The sequence below is a fragment of the Trachurus japonicus genome, chromosome 5 (assembly GCF_045865225.1).
Source record: "Trachurus japonicus isolate A0001 chromosome 5, Traja_1.0".
Classification (NCBI taxonomy): Eukaryota; Metazoa; Chordata; class Actinopteri; order Carangiformes; family Carangidae; genus Trachurus; species Trachurus japonicus.
The window spans coordinates 12,535,287-12,560,087 of NC_140911.1; the positions used below are offsets into that span (position 1 = coordinate 12,535,287).

General features: G+C 41.6%; 2 protein-coding genes across 7 annotated transcripts; both read left to right on the plus strand.

Annotated features, from left to right (window-relative positions):
* Positions 1-27: 27 nt before the first annotated feature.
* Positions 28-7,584, plus strand: cxxc1b (CXXC finger protein 1b). The gene is made up of 14 exons (XM_085776336.1): positions 28-171; positions 1,060-1,175; positions 1,282-1,382; positions 1,499-1,635; positions 1,989-2,144; positions 2,533-2,679; positions 2,786-2,893; positions 2,987-3,165; positions 3,683-3,890; positions 4,061-4,171; positions 4,281-4,330; positions 4,414-4,510; positions 6,918-7,070; positions 7,193-7,584. The coding sequence occupies exons 1-14, from the start codon at positions 169-171 to the stop codon at positions 7,337-7,339; spliced, it is 1,713 nt and encodes a 570-aa protein (XP_085632462.1). The 5' UTR covers positions 28-168; the 3' UTR covers positions 7,340-7,584.
* Positions 7,585-10,119: 2,535 nt separating this feature from the next.
* Positions 10,120-22,738, plus strand: mbd1b (methyl-CpG binding domain protein 1b). 6 transcript variants are annotated; one of them, XM_085776337.1, is made up of 16 exons: positions 10,120-10,766; positions 11,032-11,172; positions 13,107-13,248; positions 13,356-13,639; positions 13,858-13,940; positions 14,045-14,088; positions 14,209-14,349; positions 15,984-16,067; positions 16,459-16,479; positions 16,588-16,695; positions 16,827-16,988; positions 17,087-17,260; positions 17,389-17,466; positions 17,557-17,640; positions 22,044-22,145; positions 22,243-22,738. In XM_085776337.1, exons 1-16 carry the CDS (start codon positions 10,321-10,323, stop codon positions 22,714-22,716), a joined length of 2,568 nt encoding a protein of 855 aa, XP_085632463.1. In that variant the 5' UTR covers positions 10,120-10,320; the 3' UTR covers positions 22,717-22,738. The 6 variants fall into 6 exon arrangements, with proteins under 6 accessions (XP_085632463.1, XP_085632464.1, XP_085632469.1 ...); XM_085776338.1 differs by having other exon boundaries at positions 17,560-17,640; XM_085776343.1 differs by having other exon boundaries at positions 17,108-17,260.
* Positions 22,739-24,801: the final 2,063 nt, after the last annotated feature.

Below are 24,801 nucleotides of genomic sequence, written 5' to 3' on the forward strand. Positions count from 1 at the left end.
TAACGAGTTCACCCGATTGTGGCCGATGTCATATCCGTGTTCGGGAGAAACCACAGCAGAAAGCCCGCAGCCGAGCTAAACGTTTCAGTGTTTTTGTCGTATTTGTTGCCTTTTTTCCCCCCTTTTTCTTTATTTGTTGAGTGACCAAAGACCATACGATCTCATAAAATGGTAAGTATTTAGAAAATGCTTGTATTTATTTCCGTGAAATCCAATACTTGAGGAAAGTTAGCTTGTTTGACTTAGCTGACTAATAATGTTTCACGGCCCTGACTTCACATCAGAGAGGAGGAGTGTGTTGTGATTCAACTTCAGCTGTAGCCTTTATCTGCCCCATTAATGTTGAATATTACACATATATATTCAATTTGTATATACCTTTGTTGGATATTTAGTACAGCAGCGTAAGCTCGCTGACAAATCTTACCGCTAAATGCTAATTTAGTGGTTGCTAACTGACTAACTGCAGAGCTAGCTGCAGCTGTAGCACGGGCTGTTTACGTTAGGTTTGTGTGTAAACAGAGTAGCTGGCAATATCACTCAAGGTTTGTATTTTACTGTGGGTACTGATCAGCTCCTAATATTTTTCAACAGTGTGCCAATTTGAATACATTAAATTATATATCCAAACCTTACAAACCAATGACATTGCTGCTAACTTTTAACATCAGCCACTGTAACTATGACGGAGCATCACGTTAGGTGACATTAGTTATAACATTTGCGCTTATTCGCAAACGATAGGCATGGCAGAGGCCCTTATATTTATGAAGTAATAAACATGGTTTTCCCAAAAGTAGTAGGAGCAGAAGAGTAAAGAATAGATTGGTGTGATTATAGCATTAGATATAAAAATGCTCTGTGTCGGTGTACTGGACAATAACATGCTGTGTGACTCACTAATGCAGAAACAATCCCCAGCAGTAGACTGTAATACAGCAGGTGCACTACTTGTATACACATACGGTATTCCCTTTTTATCATGTAGTTACGATTTTGTGTGAAGAAAATCTACATCAGTTGTAACGTGGTTTGTGATGCATATTTTCTTCCTTTCAGGACAGTGAAATGTCTGACACAGACCCTATGCCAGGGCCTGAGACCAGCAGCATGGAGGGAGAGAACGCACCGCTTTACTGTATCTGCCGGAAACCAGACATCAACTGCTTCATGATGTATGTTGTTCGTGACACCACTGCTGTTATTTCAGTCCGTCCAGAACTGTGTGTAGATGAACGTTGCACATACCTTATTTTCTGCTTTTGCTTCTTCCCCTGACAGTGGTTGTGATAATTGCAATGAGTGGTTCCATGGCCACTGCATTCACATCACTGAGAAGATGGCAAAGGCAATCCGGGAATGGTACTGCATGAGATGCAGAGGTGATGGGAAATTTTTGTTGCATCACACACAGCATTGAATGTCATGCTCACTATGAAATTTATAAGAAACAAACAAAATAATAATGATATTGTTTCTTCATTCTCCATATTACCAGATAAAAACCCAACATTGGAAATAAAGTACAGATCCAAGAAAAGCCGAGACAAGGAATCTGAGGCTGAAAGGTCTGATAAACAGTACAGCACCCCAAGTACCCCGGACTATAAGAGTGAACGGAGGCGAGGATCGAAAGTAAGTTAAGGAAAAGAAAGGAGTTAGCAGTAAAAGAAACTAAATAAAAAGGGCTTTCAAATAGAGTCCAATGTCCTCACTGATAATCATAAGATGCATTACCATTGGCATTAGTATTGATACATTTGCTTGTCTAAAAATGTTTGAAAAATGTATTAACATGAATCAGTTAGATTTTTGGAAATAACTAATAATGAACAGTGAATTATTCTAAAAGAGAAAAGAAGCAAATGATTCTTGCATATAAAAAAACAAAACAAGTGCAGGTCTGTGAAGCAAAGTCTTCACTGAAAAAGATCAAGCAGTGTCTCGATGGCTCACCATTTATTCATTTATTCTTTAATTTTCCACAGGTAAAGCGTTCAGTCCGAATGTGTGGGGAATGTGAGCCCTGCAGACGGACTGAGGACTGTGCCCAGTGTGACTTTTGCAAGGACATGAAGAAGTTTGGAGGCCCCAACAAAATCAGACAGAAGTGCAGGTTTAGGCAATGTGAGGTTCGAGCCAGGGTAAGTCATTTGATGCATCTTGTCTTGTTTTTACTTTTTTATTCTCCTTTGCACCTGTTTTTAACTGTGTTTTTTTAGTTTTTAGTTTTTATCCTGTTTTATGCTGTTCTTTAAAAAAAAAAAAAAAAGTTTTGTCTTTATGTAAAGCATATTGAGTTGCCTTGGTATGAAATGCGCTATATAAATAAAGATGCCTTGCCTTGCCTTGTTTTTAAAATTTCCATCTGACAATGAAGCTTCATTGAATATGACCTTGTTAAGAACTAGCTTGGGCATGTAAAGACATTTTAAAAACAGAAAGTGAAAATATCACAACTGAAGCTGCTTCCTGATCTCTTAATGTAGTGTCTGAAATTGGACCGCCTGTTTTGTTTTTGCTCTTGTACAGAAAATGCTGCGTGTGAAGGATGAAGAGTGCTCTTTGCGGGAAAGGAGGGACAATTCCTACCACAGACGGAGACGCTACTCTGACGACTACGACAGCGAGGCGGATCTGTACCAGCAGTACAAGGCTGCAGGACTCAATGATAGCATGGTAGCAGAACAACTGACATAATAGTGTTGCATATTAACCTGCCAATTTCAACAGAAGCTCTCATCAGGAACTGTGTTGAGTGACTGTTGGCTCTTTTCTCACTCAGGCATGGGCTACTGATGACGATGATGGGCCGCCATTCAGTCCTGTCTTGCGTAAGAAAGCAGTGAAGGTGAAACATGTCAAGAGACGAGAGAAGAAGTTTGACAAGAAAGTAAGACTTGTGTTATTATCATTTATTTAACACCTGGCAGCACTTCAAGGAAACGTCTGCTGACATTTCGTCTGTTTTCTTAAATCCATCCAGAAGGAGTCCCGTCGCCACAAACAGAAGCAGAAGCACAAAGACAAAAGCAGACACAGTGAAAAGGGAGAACTGCGCGATAACAAAGGACAGCGTCAGTGTCTGGGGCCGAGCTGTGTGGAGGCAGCAAGGCCCAACTCCAAATACTGCTCCGAGGACTGTGGCATGAAGCTGGCTGCTAAGTAAGTAACTCTCACCTCCACTTTTAATGCATTAGGGGGTTTCCATCAGGATAGATACTGTATGCTGGATATTAGATGAGAACAAACAGCTGAAATGCATTTAACTGAAATTGTTTTAGCTGCCTGGTTTATATACCTCTAGTGTCATGGTCAAAAACTTTTTGTTAGCGTGGTGAATGTGCAGGTCACAACTTGTCCATGAGAGCGTTTTGGAGTTGTTGGATTGTGTATTTGATGAGTTTGATGAGAGAAACCAAGAAATCCCATGAGCCAGTCCGTAGCGTAGCTCTGAGCAGCTCGCGGCTCTGCTCCGCCATTCTAAAAATAGCTTGCACCGACAATTAAAGGTAACGAACCTACTCCTAAAACTATAGGGATTATGGCAATGGGCCAATTTGCCAAAATGTTGAACTATCTCTTTAACTATCTTATCAAATAAACATTAAAAAAAAAACTCCCCCAAAATATATATATAAAAAGAAAAGAAGAATTTATCTGTATGCTTTTTGATCCACAGCCGGATCTATGAGATCCTCCCTCAACGTATCCAGCAGTGGCAGCAGAGTCCCTGCATCGCTGAGGAACACGGGAAGAAGCAGCTGGAGCGCATCCGTCGTGAGCAGCAGAACGCTCGGCTGCGTCTGACTGACATGGAGCGACGCTTCCATGAACTGGAGGGCATCATTGCCAAGGCCAAGCAGCAGGCGGTCCAGCAGGATGAGGAGGTGAGCTGGCAACAGCCTGCATTTACACAACTGCTTTTTTCATTCCCTGTGGGTCTCGTCAAAGTGAGGGCCAGCTCAAAAACTGCAAACTCATGCATTCTTTGTTTGCAGCTGCAGGAGAAGAACACAAGTAACACTTTTTCATCAAATGCTTTCTGTCCTGTTTGCAGGTAAATGAAGGTGATAGTGAGGACACAGATCTGCAGATCTTCTGTGTGTCTTGCAGCCATCCCATCAATCCAAAAGTGGCACTAAGACACATGGAGAGATGTTACGCAAAGGTGATTATTTCTTTGATTAATGTTTTTGCTTCTAAGCATCGGATATAAACACAATCAAAGTCATATGGGTCACTGATAACATTTCTTTCCCCAATTCTTGTGTTGACAGTATGAGAGTCAGACCTCCTTTGGCTCCATGTATCCTACAAGAATAGAAGGGTAAGAAAAAGAAAAATACTCTCTAAGTGCACAGTGCTTCTCTCTAGTTCACTTTCTTTACTATGAATATCTCTCATCCACAGAGCAACCAGACTCTTCTGTGATGTCTACAATCCGCAAAGCAAAACATACTGTAAGAGGCTTCAGGTCTTGTGTCCAGAACATTCCAGAGACCCAAAGGTCAGTGAACTGCATTCATAAACCTCTAGTCTAGTGTCACCACAAATTGCCAAGTTGGTGTTGGGGAGGAATTTTGAGGTGATGCCGGAGAAGAAGTACCAGAGTCCTGGATGTCTTATGCTGTAGGAGTTTATTTGTACTTGATCAAGGAGAACAGAAGAGTCGTCAACACAAAATAAGTGCGTGATGCCACCTCACTTCTGAGGGCCTCACAGCAAAGTTCAGATTCTTATACTAGAAAAGTGGACAACGCCTGCAGGAGAGATGTGTTAACATCCTCAGTGTTTCCTCCAGGATTTTTTTAAAGAGTGGCGGCGAGGGTGGTCTGATCGACGACGGGGGGGGGGGTTGCGCGCGAGACCGGATCGTCGACTAGTCGCTGATGACATCATTCATATTTTTCCCATCATAACTAAAATCCCAGGAGGAGGGAAATGCTCTGCAACAATCTGTATTCACTGACTGACAGCTCACGCACAGAAATGAGTCCACAGAACAGCAGCTTTATAAACAACAAACTGTAAATCAGTTTGTTTTTTTGTAACATATAGGCTACAGGTGCAAAAGAAAATACTGTAGCTACTGTTCATTAAACAATTAGGGAGGAAAACGACACACAGGCCTCGTCACCATCACAGTCCTGCTCAGTCACAGTTTCACTCACAATTTTAGTTTTTCCTGGTTGGTTGCTGCTGCTGTTGTTGTGCGCGACGTAAAGCTGTCGATATGAGCGGAGTTTTTTTTTTTTTTTTTTTAATTGCCGGCAGCCCGGACACACTGCCCGCGGAAGCGGCAGTTTCTCCTGCTCTCTCTCTCCACGCCGGTCAAACATCGACCCGTCTGGCTACTCGGTTTTCCACACACACAGGTCTCTAGCGCTGTATGTATGGATGTGTCTTGTGTGCAGACGCAACTGACAAATATTTATAGACGGACAAGCAAACTTAATCATCATTTATTTTATTTTGAAAATTGACCGGATTCTCTCGCCTTTTCTGTGCCCGACTTCCTGTCTGGTACGAGATCGTTCTATCCAGCTTGACGGCGCTCGTATTTTTTTCATTCAGCGCACTCAGCTGTTGTTTCAAGCCGCTACTCTTGTAGCCTATGTTACATGATCAGCGACTAGTCGACGTCAAGCTCAAAACGTCATTGTGGAGCAGGGGACTAGTCTGTGCAACCCCTAGTGGAAAACCTGCTTTACATTGTTTTAACATAAAATTTTTTTTAAAAAAAAATCATCATTCTGAAGGTGTGGCGGCTTTTATTTTGCCGTGGCGGTGCGCCACGATCAATTACATGTAGCGGAAACCCTGATCCTATTGGCTATTGTGCATAAACATTAAGATAAAGATTCACACCTCCTGATGGGAGAGCAACAGTAGCCGCGTTTCCACTGCAGGAGTTCCTGGTAAAAGGAGGGGGTAGGAACTTCTACAGGAACCGTCCTCTCACTCGGCCCTCTCAGTGGCCGTGTCTCCACTGCAGACAGGAACCCACCGGGCTCTGATGGCGACGTGCAGCAGTTTCGATCATTGCGAGGTCGTTGTGCAGCGTTTTTTTTTTTTTTTTTTTTACTGCTCTTGTTGTTTTTTTCTGTCAGTATAGACGCTTTCTTAAAAAAAAAAAAAAAGCCGTCTCGATCGTCACGTAATCCCGCGATCGCCTATTTACCACTCTTTTTTTTTTTTTTTTACCAGGCCTACTGCTACTCTCGTCTTTTACGGAGTTATTCTCTCTTTTTTCCGTTTTTAGTAACGTTGGGTTGTAAAAATGCATCTTATTTCGGGGCTTTCTCTTAGCGTCACATGATCCTGCTTTGAGTCTGACCAATCAGCACAGAGTAAATCTCAAGCCCCACCGGGACTTCTTCAGGGCCGATCCGAGTACCTACCCCCAGGCAGGGACTCCGTTCGGCCCTGTAAAAGTCCCCTGTGGGGGAGGTTCCTGCAGTGGAGACACGCACCAATGGGGCTGGCCCCGTAAAATTACCCCGAAGTTCATGCAGTGGAAACGCGCCTAATATTGCTTTCTTCTTCACAAAGTGTTATCCAGTGACGGTGAGGGTTATCCTCTAACTACTGTTGTGTCTGCAACCACCAGAGAGTGAGATTTAAGACACAAAAGGGGGGGGGGGGGGGGCACCATGGCATTGGCATGTTGCTGGGCAAGAATTCAGGGCAGATAACTGTCTCTTGCGGTGTATCTGAGAAAGGGGCATTTAGTTCTTAGCTCTCAAGTCTAAACACAGAGGGGTTGACCTTTAACCACACACAAACTATATAGAGAAGTGAAATTCTTCTTTAACAGTTGGGCCATAACTTGAAATATAGATTGCTGTAACATGTAGTGTTTGAGTGGAGTTTCCCATTATTCATGTTGTTTTTCCTGCTTGTGGTCTATCCAGATCCCAGTGGATGAGGTGTGTGGGTGTCCTCTTGTGAAGAATGTGTTCGAGCTGACGGGAGATTACTGCAGAGTCTCCAAAAGAAAATGCAACAGACATTACAACTGGGAAAAGCTTAGGAGAGCCGAGGTGGACTTGGAGCGAGTCAGGGTGGTAAGTCAAACTTGACAACTGGCGCTTTGGTTTGAAGTATTTCTCGTTCTGTGGTGCTAAATGACTTGAAACGGTAAATAGACAAAGTCCCCAGCGTTAACCTTTGCTTTTATTCCCCACAGTGGTACAAGTTGGACGAGCTCTTTGAACAGGAGCGCAATGTCAGGACTGCTATGACCAACAGAGCCGGTCTGCTCGCTCTGATGTTGCATCAGACTATTCAGCATGACCCCTTGACGACCGATCTCCGTAGCAACAAGGATAGGTAGTTGACCCAGTCGGCATCTGTGGATCACTGTACATAATACACAATTTGATTGTTACAGATTTAAACTTATAAAACAATAACTACCATTTGATGAAAACTGGTTTTCTAACTAGATAATTATTTTAAGATCTTTGTATGATAATTAACTAAGTGGTATATATTTTTTTTGTCACTAGTGGAGGAACTACTGCTGATTGCAAACTGCTGTTTTTGGTATGAACTCCCTGAATAAACACGTTTAACTTGGTCCAGTTGATCAATGTACTTTTTTTTTTTTCCTCTATCATTTGTGTTATTGTGTACAGGACACCTTGATTTAAATGACTGTTTCAGCTTGATCTGAAACTAATGTAATCACATGGATGTTGCAGTTTAAACTTCATTATGTTATATAACAAATATTGATATTCTGCTGATAATACATTTGAGCCCTAGCGCTGTCTGAACAATAAAGATCGTACTGTATGAAAATAATACGACAACATTAGATATATACGTAGATATTGACAGATTTGAAAGAGGAAATCATTATCCATATCCATAACTTCTGACATAATAATATATCTGCAACATCAGTTTGCCTGGTCAAAATCCCATTTCAAAATATATGCAATTACATTTTGACTCAGCAGAATAAAAGTTGAAAATATCTCCAATATGGTGTATCTCCTATCAAAACAGTTTTGAAGACATCTATAACTTGGTCATAGATATCTACAATTAAAGTATGACTACCATAGTTTTCTCCATCAGTCAGACTTTTTTTTTTTCCTGAAATCCAAAATCTTGATATTAAATAGGAAGATTTAACCTTAGTGTTCATGAAAACCACCAGTACAACAAAGGTGTTAAGTTTGTCACCGCAAGAAAACCATGTGTACCTACATGAACTATGTGACAGGGAAGTATCCCAGTCAGACAGCATGTACAACAACAGTTGAGCAGATCATTTAATCTTCCACTTGCTTAACTGTTCTCATTAACAGAGATTTTGACCAGGGGTGCCCAAACGTTTGCAAGCCATTGCCACTGTGTATTTGAAAAGGACAGTATAGGTATCTTTAATTGATGGGTGTAGAATATATCTTAAAGTGGAATTATGACTGTCAGGATTAAATTCTTGGTATGTCAAACTCCTCCAGTCCCATATACATGAGTAGGAAAATGATTTCATTAGCCCTGTTGTGGATATTTGCACTTTACGGGAAGAATGTAATTTTATTTTGGATATCTGAAATAATCATTTTGACTGAGAAAAAATATTTATGGATATCTGTAACACATATCCAGACTGTTAAAACAGTTTGTCACTACAGCACTTGCCTCCTTGTTGAGGGTTTTTGCTCATGACTTCAACGTGGGTTTACTTTGCACAGAGACGTTTGCAGCAGCTGGCACTGGCGCGTGGCTTTAAATGGATGTTATTGCCGCATGGAATTGTGGGACGGCATTATCTCCTTTACCAAAAACGATGATGGTCCAGTGTATTATATATACTGTTTTTAAATAGATTAGATAGGAAGCATTGAAACACCATTCTGAAGCATCTAAACAATTTTACGAGCTCTTGTGTCCGCTAGTAAGACATTTCACATCATTAGGAGCCTTCGTATTATCGAAGAGGGTGAAATTGGAATGAGATAAATCCCCCCTGACGTTTTTAATCGTGTATTGACTGGTCAAGTAATTTTATTCCCCTCTACTCTACATTACTCCAGTAAATATGAAATGGGAAACCAGTGTTTGAAATGAGTAACAAAGAATCAAATTTAGAAATCGGTAACTGGGTGTTTGTAGTGAACATGATGTACTGAAACCGAGAGATTTTTTTTTTTTTTGAAAAATAAAATAATAATGGCGGCTCCAAAAATGCACCGCTCGTTACAGTATTACAGCCTACATAAATTAAAAGCAATAACATTTATGGTTATTCATGTAAAATGTATGTTTGATGCAAAAGCCGTTGTTTGATGGAGCTGGTATCTCCCCCACCCCCACTGTAGGTGGGTTTATGGGGCCCAGGCGGATTTCTATCTTTACCTTTTCGCCCTCTTTTGTCCTTCCACCGTTTCCGTTGGTGGCTGGCTAGCCAAATTAGCTCAACCCCCGTAAAGTGAAGTGGTGCATGTTTTGACTAGAGTGACAAGCATCTGTGGAACATGAAACTTAAGGTGTGTGTGTGTGTGTGTGTGTGTGTCGGCCCACCTAAAGGCAAATATTGTAAAGCGGAAGCAAAACACAGCTCTCAACTCAGAGGAATGATTTTAGCAGCAGCATAGTGGCACTGCAACCATGGGAGGAGGGACGCTGTAGCTAGCGGCGGCTAACGTTACTCTCGCTTTCACTTTGTGCTTGTGTTACTCTTCAATTTCCTCCCGTAAGTGGGTCTGATTTAGCACTTCTGGTAGCGTGTGACGAAACGCGTTTGTTTTTGACAAGTAATCGCTGTCACCGTTGGTGCAACCCCGAGTATATTCAGAAGAAGTGACAGTACACAGGAGGATAGTTGAGGTTAGCTAGAGTGGCTAACGTTGTTGCATTACCGGCTAACTGTGTCAAAAGGTAGGAATGTTTTAATGGGCGCGATCTTGTGTTAACCAGAGGGCTTAACGCCTCACCCCGTCTCTAGTTACTCTGTATTCAACTTTTATTTTTGGGGGATTTGGTTTTCATGTTACCACAGTCAATTTAAAGCTAACATTGCATTAACTCAACGTCGAGCTAGGCTAACTGTTACACTTCACTGAACATGGTGTGTCAATTCAATGTTCCTGTTTCTAGGTCCCTGCCATGAAAGCCTGAGCAGCTGTGATCCATCCGTCTGCCCTGTTCAAGGCCACACTGGAGGGCGGGGGAGGGACATATCCAAGGACCTGCAGACTTTTGACCACTTTAAATGGGATGCAAGATCTACTGTAGAGGATATCCTACTTGTCTCAAGGAAACTATTGTTGGCCCTTTGTACCCAGAACTGGTGCATCAATGAGCGAGGAACCACTTGAGAGCCCGTTCCCTGGCAAAGAGCCTGTGGAAGGAGATGAGGGACAAGGCACAGAGACAGAGACACAGAGCAGCAAAGAGGAAAACACCTCTGAGGTAGCAGCACCAACACAGGAGCCCTCGGCACCCTTGGCACCCCCGGCACCCTCAGACAGTCCTCATGCAGAGGTAAACCCCAGCCCCACTCCCGTGGAGGAGTCTATAGAAGAGCCAGAGGAGGAAGCTACGACAGAAATAAAGGACGAGGAAAATGGGGAAGAAAAGGCCACTGGCGGCGAGCCCCCTGTCGACTGGTTCGAGCCCCTCGAGGATGATGACGATGCCAATAGCGTTGGAAGGAATGATGGAGAAGAGGAAAGTTTGGCAGGAGAAAGTGAAAGGAGTGAGAGCGTGGCAGGCAGCGAGAAGGCCTTCAGAAAGATATATCAGTAGGTTGAATAATGTGTTCTCCCAATCTCTGGTCATGTAGTAAAATCAGCATGCATATGATTTTATAATCATGTGCATTCACATGACCTATAATATTACATTTGCCACTATAGAGCTTACAGCAGTGTGGTGCATGTTGGACACAATGCAACACAGTGTATTGTATTGCCTTTTTTCTTGATAGCTCCTTATGCAGTCTGTTCTTTTCTATGTAGTCACAAGATATCTACCATGTATAATGCCCATGTCCTCTGTCAAATCCAGACTTCATGTTCCCCGGCGTAAACGATCGCATCCAGATGAAGGATGGGAAGAGTGGCCAACACTCGGAGAGGGTTGGAAACGGAAAGAAGTTGTTCGGCGCTCAGGGAGCAGCATTGGCCAGAAGGACGTGTATTACATGAGGTAAATGCTGTCTAGTTGTAAAAAAAAAAAAAAAAAAAAAAGATCCCACTTTGAAGGGAGCAGAAAATAAAACTTTGGACAGGGAGGACAGATGGTTTGAAAGAGGAGTAAATGAAGCCATCTATGTAAAAAAAAAAATCCCTTAATAGGGGAGGGGTCTTCAACACCACTGATCTCCCAATTACGATGCTGCTCTTTCAGTAAACAACTCATCCTCACATGACTCCTCCTAACGACTGTCGATTCCGAGGCCTTACATGACTAACAATGGTGAAACTCACACCTAAACACAAGTACTTTTGTGGACACTCCCACGATAACGATGACCTGGACAAATGAGAATATTCACAGGCTCCCACAGAGGTTAAATGCCTGGGTCTTACTCCACTGTTTATCAGACTAGTGAGGACTAGTCAGACCGATGCCTTGCGAACTGATGAAGCTCCATGGGTAAGAGGCGAAACATCTTAGACAAATACAAATCCAGTTGCTTTTGATTCAATTTGTTGCCCATCAATTACAAATGGAAAGTTTATTGCAATCCAAAAAACTGTTGGAAGTTAGCTTTATGACAGCAATAATATTCTGTCTTTTTCGTTAGGTTTCATTTAAATGATAGGTTTAGCTTTAACCCTTTCAGTGTAATGCAGTCCAGTGCAACCTCACCTTCAACTATGCCTTCAGCTATTAACACTGAACATCAAGTCAACATTATACATGTGGTACTGTAGGTAGATTTTATGTCAGAGCTGTTGTTGTGGCCGTTTTTTCCCCCCGTGCATGTGGAGCTGTGCGCCGCGGACATGCACGGTTCCCTACGTTGCTGTGTCAGGCAGGTGTCTCCCACGGAGCTCTGCCCCGTTTCAGAGGTGAAGGAGAGACGTCGCCTCCGCGATGTAGAATGTGTTCAATTCAAAAAGTGAAACTAACACATTATATAGGCCTATATGTCCATTACACACTGAATGAAACATCCCATGTCTTTATTTATTCAGTTTATTTTAATAGTAATAATTATGACTAACATTCAGTGAAGACCTAAAAATCAGTATCTCCAAAATGGAAATATTGCAAAGGAATTTTTTTTTTTTTAAGCATTTTTAATATAGAAATGTTGGCCTTCTGAAAACTATGTCCATCTATATGCACTCAATACTTGGTTGGGGTTGAACTACTGGAAATTGACTTTTCCGTAATATTGTAATGTACTTATTTGTTAATGGTGAGCACCCCCCCCCCCCCGGGAAATTCCTCTCTTTTTTGGTCCTGACCCGTTTGCATCCCTGTATTTATGATGTTGTGTCTCATGGCTAGACAACATGGCAAAAACAATTTGATTAACTGTTCATAATTATCAATTGACCATACATGTTAGGGATGAATGTTTGCTGGTTTAACTTTCTAAATGGTAAAATCTTCTGCTCACTCTCTCTTTAATTTGGGGAATTTAGGTGGGAGTCACTGTTGTGTTTTACTGTTGCCAGGCATGTTAAGATTTGCCTCTGTAAGGGAACTTGTTGACGACATCTTATTAATGTGTCTGTCTCTGAGCTGCTCAGAGAAGTTTAGGTAATTTCCTTTCTCAACTGTAATGCCCTGCAGCACGGTTTGCTTATTGCCATTTCTCCATAGCCAAGTGTTTTGTTCCTCAAAAGCACAGCATAACCTGTTGCTGCAACTGTACCTGCTGCATTCTTTTAGTATTGTTGATAGTTTACTGCCTGACTTCTTTTTCTTCTCTTCAAATTTGATATCAGACTAGGACGGTTGTAGGGTTTTTATGCTGCCATCAACAGTCCTGCCAGTATTTACAATATCCAGAGTACCTACAGTACTGTAGAAAACCAAGTATCCAAAGTATCAGTTCTCATGACATCCCAGTCGGTTGCAGCCCAAATGAACAATGTAGTTGTTAACTCTTTCCTCCTTCACAGTCCACGAGGGGATCGAGTGAGAAGCAGAGTGGAGCTGACGTCAGTGCTTGAAGGACATCTTGACCTGACAAACTTTGAATACAAGTCAGGAAAGTTCTACGATGGCGAAACACCACACATCAGAATTCGAAACAGAATAAGGGTATTGGCCTCTTTTATCACTTACCGTAAAACTTTTAAGACGTGTATGTATGTATGTATTGCAGTCAGTTTTCCTCACTTTCTCATATGTCTCTGTTCTCTCATCAGAGAAAGATCCGGGAGCGTTCTTCCTCAGAGTCCAGCTTTATAGAGCGAGGAGAGGGCGCCGACACTCCAGACTCTCACCACAGACTCACCCCCAGCCTGGGGCACAAACACGTCCACTCTTCTCCGTACTTCTCCTCGTACGGTTCAGCGGGAACACCAAACCAATACTCTCGGGATGATGATCCTCCATACGAAGATAAAATTAGACTTCCCTTTCCCTCGTCATCCAAACCGATCCCGCTCCCTTCCATTAATGGAGAAATTGGGTCAGAAGACAGTGCTCTGTGAGTTCATTCCTTCACCTCTTATTTGGTGGCTAGTGGTTGGCACTGTCATCTTACAGCAAGAAGATTGTGGGTTTGATCCCCAGGTCCAGGGTTAGAAAACTTCCCATAGATATGAATGGATGGATGGATGGATAGATGGAATACAACTACTGATAAACTAATTGAACACTTGCGTTTTCCCATTTAATCATAAGGATTTACATATTTCTTTGCAGGATCTGTGCCAGATGTGGCATTTCCTTCATAGGCACGTGGTACGACAAACAAAGAAAGAGGCCTTGTTGTCCCACTTGTTGGGGTAGGTTCAAACATTTTACTGTACTATGATTGTAATGAAAAACGAGTATGAGAAATACACACCATCTTCCAGTTTTACTGATCCAACACTGTCTATTTTTCCAGCATCTTCAAAGTCCAGGGAGCATCCGATGATTCGTTTCAGAAAGGTAAAGCATTGTCTGTCGTCTTGATGTTCATGTGAACAGCTACATTTGATCCACTTTAACCAGCTTAAACTTGGTCCACTTGAAATCTGCCTTTTTATTAATGTTCATGTTTAACTGCAGTGGATACCCTGTGGGCAGTGTGTGGGATGCCACAACACAATAAACTGTGGACAGTGTGCCAACTGCAAGCACGGACTGCAGAGCCCCGAGTCCCGGAGACGTATATGCCGCAAACGCAGATGTGTCTGTCCTATTCGCAAGGTAAGCTGCCAGGTACACAATAGGTAGTGATGGTGCGATGAGGCCCCGTGAATGTGTCCAATCTTTCGGGCTAATTGCTTCACGAAAAGGCTGATCACATGAAGCCCTGTTTAACAGCTCATTTGGGAGTACTGATCTCTGCTGGTCATTTGATGTACAGCAGTCCTGTGATGTTACATGTGGGCTACATGATACATGATGATGTGCGTAATAAATTGGAACACTGTATTTTGACTCATTTAAAAAAATTCTGTTCTCTACGCTGTTAGAGAATAATTTCACTTCTCTAGATAGTTTGTGTCAGTCCCTCTGTGTTATAGTGGAGAGCTATGAATTAGAGGACTTTCTGTTAGATTACTGCTGGGGTCAGTTATCTGCCCCACTTTCTCTCTGAGGAACATGCCAAGGTCATGGTCCCTCTTTGGCGTCTTCAATCTCACTCTCTGGCAGGCTGCAGACACAGCTGTAGAGTTAGATGATAACGCTGACCGTCACTGTGTAACACTTTGCGTGGGGGGAGAGAAACTATTGTTTCTCTCGTCTATGGATATTCTCATTCATCCAGGTCATCGTTCTTTTTCTGGGAAAATTGAATCGTAGGCGACTGGACTTGTATTTGTCTGGGAAGAGGTTTCGCCTCTTATCCAAGGGGCTTCATCAGTTTGTACGCAACAAGTCTCACTAGTCCGCACTAGCTAGACAAAGACAGTGGAGTAAGACCCAGGTATTTAACCTCTGTGGGAGTGGTCACCAGAGTACCTGTGGGTGTGTTTACAAAGGTACTGGTTTCAATTGACCATTGTTGAGGTCCCATGTGACAGTCCCAAGTGGCACAGGACTGTAACGACTGTCACATGTCTCAACAATGGTCAATTGAAACCAGTACCTATGTAAACACACCCACAGGTACTCTGGTGACCACTCCCACAGAGGTTAAATACCTGGGTCTTACTCCACTGTCTTTGTCTAGCTAGTGCGGACTAGTGAGACTAGTTGCATACAAACTGATGAAGCCCCTTGGATAAGAGGCGAAACCTCTTCCCAGACAAATACAAGTCCAGTCGCCTACGATTCAATTTGCCCAGAAAAGGTATTGTTCTCTCCCATTTCCTAGCTGGTGTGAATCTTCATGTTTATGCACTATAGCCAATTGGATGTTAACACATCTCCCCTTTGCTGTCTCCGGCATCACCACAAATTCCTCCCTAACAGATGCCATCGGTAGTGTTGTTTATTTGTTTGTTTGTTTGTTTGTTTGTTTTTTGTTTTTTCTGGGGGGGTTTATACACACACACCTCTCGAACCATCCATGTGATTGATTTCAGGAGATACATTATGTTTAACCCTCTTAGTTGGGAGATATCATGTCAAAGTGCTCCCAAACTGATGATGTCTTTAGCCTTTTTGGTGGCTCCATTTTCTCTGCAAGTGCAGCGACGATCCTCAGATTTATCACGTCTTTACCGCAGCTTTTTCAACAACTTCAGTGAAACGGGGCCTCGTTTGTCTTTGGAACCTGGGGAACCTGGGGCCTCAGTGTCAGACGTAACATCATTAACAATAGGTACTGTTTACTGACGTTGTTTATTGGTTACTTCTACACTCATGCCTTCTGTTTCTGTGCGACCCATCAGGGCCCTGGAGGTGGAGGCTTCCTGTCACACAGGGCTTATAATGACGTCCCTGAAACCTATGATGACTCATGCATGAGTTTTCAGGTAAGAGAGGTTTGTGTAATTTGTTAAGTTGTGTTTGTTGGCTGTGCTTGCTGGAAGGGTCATGGTAACCTCCATGTTCGACATCCAACAAAGTTTAACACAACAACCTTTTTTTCTGTGTCAAATTTAAATCCAGATTTCCAGGTTACAGTTCATTTGACATTATACTTGTATATAGTTTATTATGTTATTTTATTATAATGTAAGTCTATTTATAGAGGCATAAATTAAGTCGTTATGACATGTTGCCAGTCAGGGTCAGACTTGCTTCAATTATTCCAAATTGTCCACATTTAAATACAGAAAGAGTCTAAATATACTGTCTTAGATGGATTGTGATAAAATGTAATCATCTGTCATTTACATTCCTAACAACTATTTTATTTTACAGAGTGAAATTGCAGAGTCACAGGTAACTGTTTGTTATGTGAGGTCAAATTCAGTCAGTATTCAAAGTACCCAGTTTTATTGCTTGAGCTTTTCCACTCAGTCTTATGGATGATGTTTCTTTTTGGCGCAGCATCCGAGTCTCAAAAGCAGCGACACAGAGAACTTCTCTTTCAACGTGGACCTAGAGGATGATGATGACATGTCAACTGATGATGATGACGATGTGAGTCGAGACAATGTGTGTGTTTTTTAGTTTGTCTGAAGACCTTCTTTCACATCACCTATTATAAACATAACATTGTTTTGACAATATCATATCAAGCTCATTTATCGCCTTTCTTTCTCTGCTCTAATGATCCTTGTTCACAGTGGCATAAGAAGCGAAAGCGACGCTCCTGCGGAGAATGTAAAGCCTGTCTCTGCAGGAAAGACTGTGGCACGTGTGATTTCTGTATAGACAAACCCAAGTTCGGAGGCAGCAACAAAAAGAGGCAGAAGTGTCGTCTGCGGCAGTGTCAGAGACAGGCGATGGTGAGACCACACCAGTTTCCAATGAATTATATGTTGTTTGTCAAGAATAATGATGCAGTAATGTTAGATTGAAATGTCTCTGTGGTTATGTTTAACAGAGACACTTGCTGCCCTCTCAGATGGGACAAGGAGATAATGGGCCAGATGGCCCAGCAATGCCGGGCAGGCCCAGACCTCACTACACATACAGTCGCAAGTCAGGTTTGAGGAAAAATAAAACACCACAAGTGAGCTTGGACTTCACCGATAATGAAGATGATGACAGCAATTTAGTGAGTGTACAAAACCTTTGCTGCTGAAATCTTTTTGCTTGTAGGGAATGTTTTTGTGTGAGTTGCATTCTCCAGCAGGCAAAAAGCACTCGGTAAAAGGTTAATGTACTCATCTTTTGCTGTTTTAGATGAGCTGGAACTCAGAGCCAGCCAGCAGTAGCAAACACAATGAAATCAATGTTAGAAACAACCAATCATCTATGCAGGTTTGAAGATAGATTCTTATCTGCACATTTTTTGGCGGCGGAAGCTAATCTCCAAACTAAACAGAATGTCAACTTCATTTTGTCTGTCAGCAGTTGAATTATTCAAATATCGGACAGAGGAATGGACTGTCTGACAAAGTCCCTCACATCAGCAACCACAATAACTCTCAACTGGTAGGTTTACTATTATTTCCTCTCTTGTTTTAGTCAAAATACATATTTTTTTCTACATGTGCAGAGAGGAGGGGTTCCTACACAGGCTCTCTACCCAAATCTGTTTGAGTGTTTGTGTGTGTGTGTTGTGTCGCCGTGGTATGGATATGCTGGAGTTCACCTCTAAGGGACCATGTTGTGTCTCTTGGAGGAAAGTCTCTTCCCATTGTGGTTGAGATAATCCAAAAACAGATTATAACCAATCAACAGAGGCTTTTCAAAATTGTATTTGTCCCAATTAACTAAAATGATTTAAACCACTGACCAAATAAATACACAAAGCTTATCAACGCAATATCTATTTAATTTCTTGGTAGTGAGATGGTACATAAAGATACAGAATAAAAAAAATTAAAAAAAAGGATGTTAATAAATGTAAGCAAATAACACATTTTACTGACAATCTTCCTGTGAGCACTCTCTTACAGATGAAACCCCCTTACACTTTATTTTCATCACTGATTTTTTGACTAAAACAGCTCATGGTAACAGCAAATAATTCACTAATTGTATAAACTTAATTCTTTCAACATCGGAACAATAATGGTCTATACATGTGGTTATAGTATTAGGCCTTGTCATGTCCCACAGCGCTGATGTAGATATTTGCACTTTCTGGCAGATCGTGGGCAAATTCTTGCTGCTCAATGCTTAATTGCATTAGATCTAACTGATCATGAGGCATCATGGCTGTCTGTTTACACTTCCCCTCACAAATGCTTTTGGCGTGTCGTCCATTTCCTTATATATCTGTTGTCATGCTGTTCTTTGGCCTGTGGCTCTGGCTCTGCTCAGTGATTCCAGGCCTGGATCCAAACCCTGTTTTTTAAAAAAAAATCTGTGTTTGGTGATGCCATCTGTATCTCTAATTGTTCCATCCGGGGTTGATGAATCTTTTTAAGATCGGTGTCCTTGTGTAGATTTCTGTTGTTTTGCCGTAAGTTATAGTGACATGACACGAGTCAAGTGTTTAGGGCATTTTTGCCTTTATTTCACAGTTCGACAGTGCAGATACAGACTGGAACCATGAAATGAGAAAGAGAGGGATATGGCGTATGACAATGGCCCATTGGGATGTTGCAGTCATATGGCATGTGTCCTAACCACTTGGCATCAGGCCACCCACAAAAGTTAATTTGATATCCTTGTAATGGATGCATATCGCTGCCAAGCTGTTTGCTCTTTCTACTTCTCACCCCCCTTCTCTTGGCCGTCCTTCAGTTTGTTCTTGTGGTCACCTGTTTTGCCTTTCACTTGAGCTCACAAAAATATCTGATGCTCCAAGACACATTTCTAAAACTGGAGCAGTCAGACACTCACCAGTATAAACCAATAATATGAACCAGGGCAGATTATAGTTGATCCTTATTTGATTTAGTTTTTAAAAGAAAGTAATCTTGTTTTGCACTGTCTGACTGTATGATTTACAAATGGGTGATAAATGAATGAGTGGAGAAACATAACAAATGCTACGGAAGCGCATTGCATTCACGGGATAAAAAAAAATGTAGACACCTTATCTCGTAATTACAAGATCCTGAAAAAGGTGCCACATTATTAGCCACTGCTTCACTCAGGACCACTAACTGCAAGTCATCCACGAATGGCAATAACCCAGATATTAGCATTATTAACGTTATTAGCCACTAACAAGTTCTTAGGACAATTTAGAATTATGAGCTGACAAAGTCTGTGGACTAAAGTCTGTGTTGTAGCCAATTTTCACGTGTGTGCGGGTTGTATGTTGTTGTTGTTGTTGTTGTTGTTGTTGTTGTTGTGACGTCACCTGCACAGTCACACACGGTGGACAGGGAAGCCACACAGTTTTGCAACCGTGTGTGTGTGTGTGTGTGTGTGTGTGTGTGTGTGTGTGTGTGTGTGTGTGTGTGTGTGTGTGTGTGTGTGTGTGTGTGTGTGTGTGTGTGTGTGTGTGTGTGTGTGTGTGTGTGTGTGTGTGTGTGTGTGTGTGTGTGTGTGTGTGTGTGTGTGTGTGTGCAAGAGAGTAAATATGTGTTTTATCAAATCACTGCAAGTTTTGTTAAGTTAAGGAGCGTGGGCAAGCTAAACGTTTGATGTCATTCATTCAGAAATGACAATGTTGAGAAAAAAAAGCATGGAAAAGTCATGATTCTACTTATTTGGTATATAGGGCTGCACAGTTTAAATAAATATTTATAATTGCAATTATTTTGACAGATTTTCAAAATATAATATGATTTGTAAAATTAGAGGAGGAAGTTGGAGGAAGATGGAGAGGAGGGGAGGTGGTGTAGGAGGAGAGGGATGAAAAGCGCTTTCCGCCTGAACAATCCTAAGGACTTGAGATACCTGCGTAGTGTTGACATACTAATAGTGATACCATCCTCATTTTGAAGAAACATTAGTATCTCCCAGTGTCTCAAACCGAGAAGGAAGTATTGGCAGATTAACTGCGATAGCACCATCATTGCCACTGTACGCTTCAGTACCACTGAGAGCGGAAGACGTGTCCTTTTTCTTTATGGTACAATCAAGCAATTTACATTGGTATAAAATGCTGAGCAGACTCAGTTGATTCTGATTTAGTATCAATGAAAATATCTAAGTATCTTTACTGTTCATGGTTGGATCGTAGACGGCAGTGGCTTCAGGTGGCTGCTGCTTCAACAGTGAACAGTGACTCCAGTTACATCTGTATTTAGATCTATGACTGAGACGTCCACCAACAGTCAGAAATTGTGGTCGACAGCTCATTAGATGACCGTGATGTTGGTGCAGAAGAGCAGCTCTTCAGGTGACTGGGAATGTCAGTGCAGGATGTGATCAGACTGTGTTGGCAACGACAGTCCTTAAGACCGTTACTGTGTAGCAGGACAATATAAACCAACGACACTCGTCTACAGGTCTGAAAGTGAATGCTGAGGGTTTAGTTTGAGACCACTGGCCTAACCCTTAGACATCATGGTAATCCAATTATGAGACATTTCTGTGTGGATCATATGCTATGGCCTTCATGGTCGCCAGATCTCACCCCAGTTGAACATCTTTGTGACTTTGCACTGACATGTTAGACAGCGCTCTCCGCCACCATCATTAACAACAACATATGAGGGAATATATTTTGAACGGACTTCAGAGACTTGGAGAATCAAAGCCAGAGAGCATGAAGCTGTTCTGGCAGCATGTGATGGCCCAACACCTTACACACTTGATGTTGGGTTTTTTTTCTTCTCATTTACCACAGGAATAACATCTTAAATGGTTCTTGCCACATGCTTTACTGATTCCTCAAACACAAACCTGCAGTGTTGAAGTTGTTTAGTATTGTGTGCAGGTGAATGCTGTGGAATTAGGACAGTAGAACAGCTTCTTTGTTCTTCTGCAGAAATTATGCATCAAATACAATGTCTTGAATGCTGATGAGGCAGAAATGTAAAGACACTTTGTTTGGTGGTTTTAAATTGAGCAAAATCTAATCCTAAACCCACTTCAGCTTGGTGAGACCCCAATTTACTTTCTTCCCAGCGGCCAGTGAATTCCATCTCAATCTTCTCTTAATTTTTTCCTTCTGTTCTGACCCTGGTTTGGTCTTTGAAAGGTGCAGTTTATGAACAGGGGATTGCAAGTGTTGCTCTTCAGTGTCACTCTTGTGTTGCCTTAGTGCCCAACTCAGCATGTCAACTATTGATCTGTGTGTTCCAGTTTGTCCTATAATCCAGCGACTTCACAGAGCCATTGAAGAAGAGTGGCACAAAAACATTAAATAACCTGATCAACTCGTGTTTCACTGTGTGAGGCGAAGGGTAGTCACAGCAGACACTAGCTTTTTATCCGTGCAGTGATCACGCTGTACAATCAGCATCTTAATCTTAAAATCTGCTTGACACCTGTCAAAAAAAAGGATTGCTTGCTATCACATATTTAAGCACATTTGTGAAGAAAATGTTAGAGAAAAACTAATTTTAGTGTGCTAAGAAAAACATTTTATATCTTTACTTTTAAACAAAAATGAAAGTGTTGCCTTTATATTTTTGTTCAGTGTAGTTAACATTTTCCTCATAAACAATACTTTTTTTTCCATGCAAGACAAACCTCAGCACACTAGGGTGCACAGCTCATTTGTATTCACACAGTGGAAGAGTGGGTACATCCCAGTGTGAAAGGCTGGGTTGCTATTAGAGGGTTTTAAAATTATTCCAACATTAGATCTCATGCTCTGAAGCTCAAGGCTGGATTTCTCACATTTTGAAGCAGCTCTGGCACAATTTGAGTTCATCTTAGGTTCCATTGTAATGTGATATTTTGAACACACTTGAAATACAGATTGAGTTTTGAATGACAGGAGTTGTAGATAAAAGGTAATCATTTCACCCACGTCGATGCAGGAGCAGCTAAGCAGATGGGACGCAGAGAGATTGCACTCGAGCAAAGACGGTCAAAAGCCTGTTGAGGAAGACGAAGAGGAGGAAGAGGAAGAGTTGCCCATGGTAAGAGTCCTGCTGAGACTTTTCTCATTAGTTGTGTGGACAATGACAGAGAACGTAAAAAACATTTCATGTATTTGTTCTCGTTCCATCTCTGCAGATCACACAGATCTTCAGTTTGGCTGATAACCCAGCAGGGAGCGGTGCGGATGTAGAAAACCAGCTAATGAAATTGCTATACGCTTTGCGCTCCTCGGTGTTGCCAATCCTATGGTATGCCATAATGGTGGAGGGCCCACAGCTGCAGCTCATCCAGTGTTTGAAGCAGTCCAACATGACCGACACCATGGTGCTGATCGACCCAGGCTTCTGCTATCAGGTCACCGTCCAAAAGCAGCCGCTGCTCCCCACCCACCCGCTGTACGACAGCTACCCACAACGCTTAACCTCGGTAACTGAGGTGGTCAATCTGCTTTTGGGCCTGGAGAAATACGTTGTGTGCCAGGGCCTGCCCCCCAAAGAGCCATTACTGAACAAAGACCCAATCATACTGGAGCGGGCGTCAACGTGTGATTTCTTGGTGAAGAAGAATGTGAGCGTCTGTATCAACTGCAGAGTGCTGCAAAGATTTTAACTCCAGCACAGACAAGGGAAAATCTATGACCACGTCGGAAACTACAGATTCTCTGGTGCAAGTTTGTGCCACTTAATTTGATTTTGTTTTGTTATTAGTTTTAGGAAATTTATATATGACATGACAGCTTTACCTCTGGATTCTAATAGTATTAGTAAATTTGAATAATTGAAGAATCACCAAAGGCATTCCAGGAGCTGTGACATTACAAACCAGATGTGTTTTTTCCGTTGTTGGTTGATTTTGTGAAAACTGGGTGGAGTAATGGGTATGTAGAGCTGAAATCTATGTGTTAGCTTATCTCTTTTGGAATATATATGTTTAAGTGGCCATTTACCCCCAAATATTTTCTCCCAGCCCCCAAAAATGTTCTAGAAGTTCCAATTTATTAAGCAACTTGTCTTTTCACCAGCAACACTGGCCGTGTCAAATTGTTGTCTTGCTACCCCTGTACTGTGCAACATATTCAATTAAATCAAAAAGCAGAATTGTGTTTTTTTTGTTGGTCAGAATAAGTTTTTTTTTTTTCATCTTGCCCATGTTTTCCATTTTCATATAATTATGTGATCACTCCATTGCTTGCTCTTGGTTTATCACAAAAATGCCTCAAGATTTTGTTCGTCCAGCAACAGTGTCATTGATTCTGACCATTTTCTGGGCAGTGCTGGCACTATATAAGTTATTCAAAAAACAGGAGATGGTTAAATATGCCTCAGATTACAGTGCATACTGTACGTAAGCACATCCCCCTGTGAACCTCCCTCACATTTTTCATCCTCTCCTCCAATATGAATTCACGTATCTACAATTAAGACCCTGAAAAGCATAAATCGAGAAGGCTGCAAGAGTGTTTTCAGTGTACTCAATATCCCGTGAGGCTTAAAGGTCAGTTGTGATGACCCTCATGGCTCCACGACCGAGACATTGTTCAGACAACAACTGCTCTTCAACAGTTGCAGCCTCATGTCGAGAGGCAAAGAGAAAGCCACTGTTAAGAAACACTAAGGTCATCTAAGGTTGGTTGTTGCCAGTAGACATGTAGGAGACTAAAAGTAAGTCAGTGAAGGTTCAGTGGTCTGGTGGTGGGCTCCACACATCAATTCTCTCAAATGTTTTACTGCTCCCTAACCTGACACAACCTTCTCTGCATGGAAGAGTAATACATAGTGCTGGCTCGACGGGTTAATACTTAAGCTTTTATGTAGTTAGTGTTATATACCGTGTTTGTATTCATGTTGATAAGACCAATATCAGAGTTTTGTTTCAGACGATCTCTGTCAAAAATCCAAACTGTGCCCAAACTTATTCTCTGTTTTAAAACTGACAATGAAGAAAAAGGTTGACATATTCTTAAAAGACACTGTATTTAAACTCCATTAGAGCTTTTTCTGTACAATGAAGAATCATTTTGAAACATTTTGAAAGTGGCCCTGACAAATTCTGAGCAGACACCTGAGGAAAAAGATGACAGTTGCCATAATATTTGGTGGCAGAAGCACTTAGAATGACATAGGTTGGTTTTGACTGGCATCTGAAATTTGCTTAATTATATTTTCCAAAATGGGTGGAAACTGGTGTTGTGGGCCGAAGTCATTGCTTTGTTTAACCATTTTTGGTCTAGAGTTGTATGAGAGTAGTCCATATTGTAGGCTATTTTAGGATTTTAAGATGATTTTTGTTGAAATTGTTTATTTGTATTTGTAATAATTCAATTCCCCACATGTTAAAGATTATGCCTTATCAGATTTATTTTTGTTATCTTGGTTTCTTCAAGTAAGTGTGCAAATTTTGAAATGTATCATGGGATCTGTTCATAATTCTTTTTAAAGCTATGTTATATAGTCTTTGAATTAAAAAAAAAAACAACCTGTTTAAATAAATGAAACAGATGGTTTATTCCCTTGTCTTTGACTCTTTGAAGCCAGGGTGCAAACAAACAGCTATGGCTGACTCCTTTTTCATTATGTTCATAAAACTGGTCTGATGGATTTATAGCCTGTGGTCCATCAAGTGAAGCTGTGCAGCTGATTTTTCAGTAGCTTCTTATGTAGCTATAAAACATCTGGAAAAGGATGGCTCCCTTTC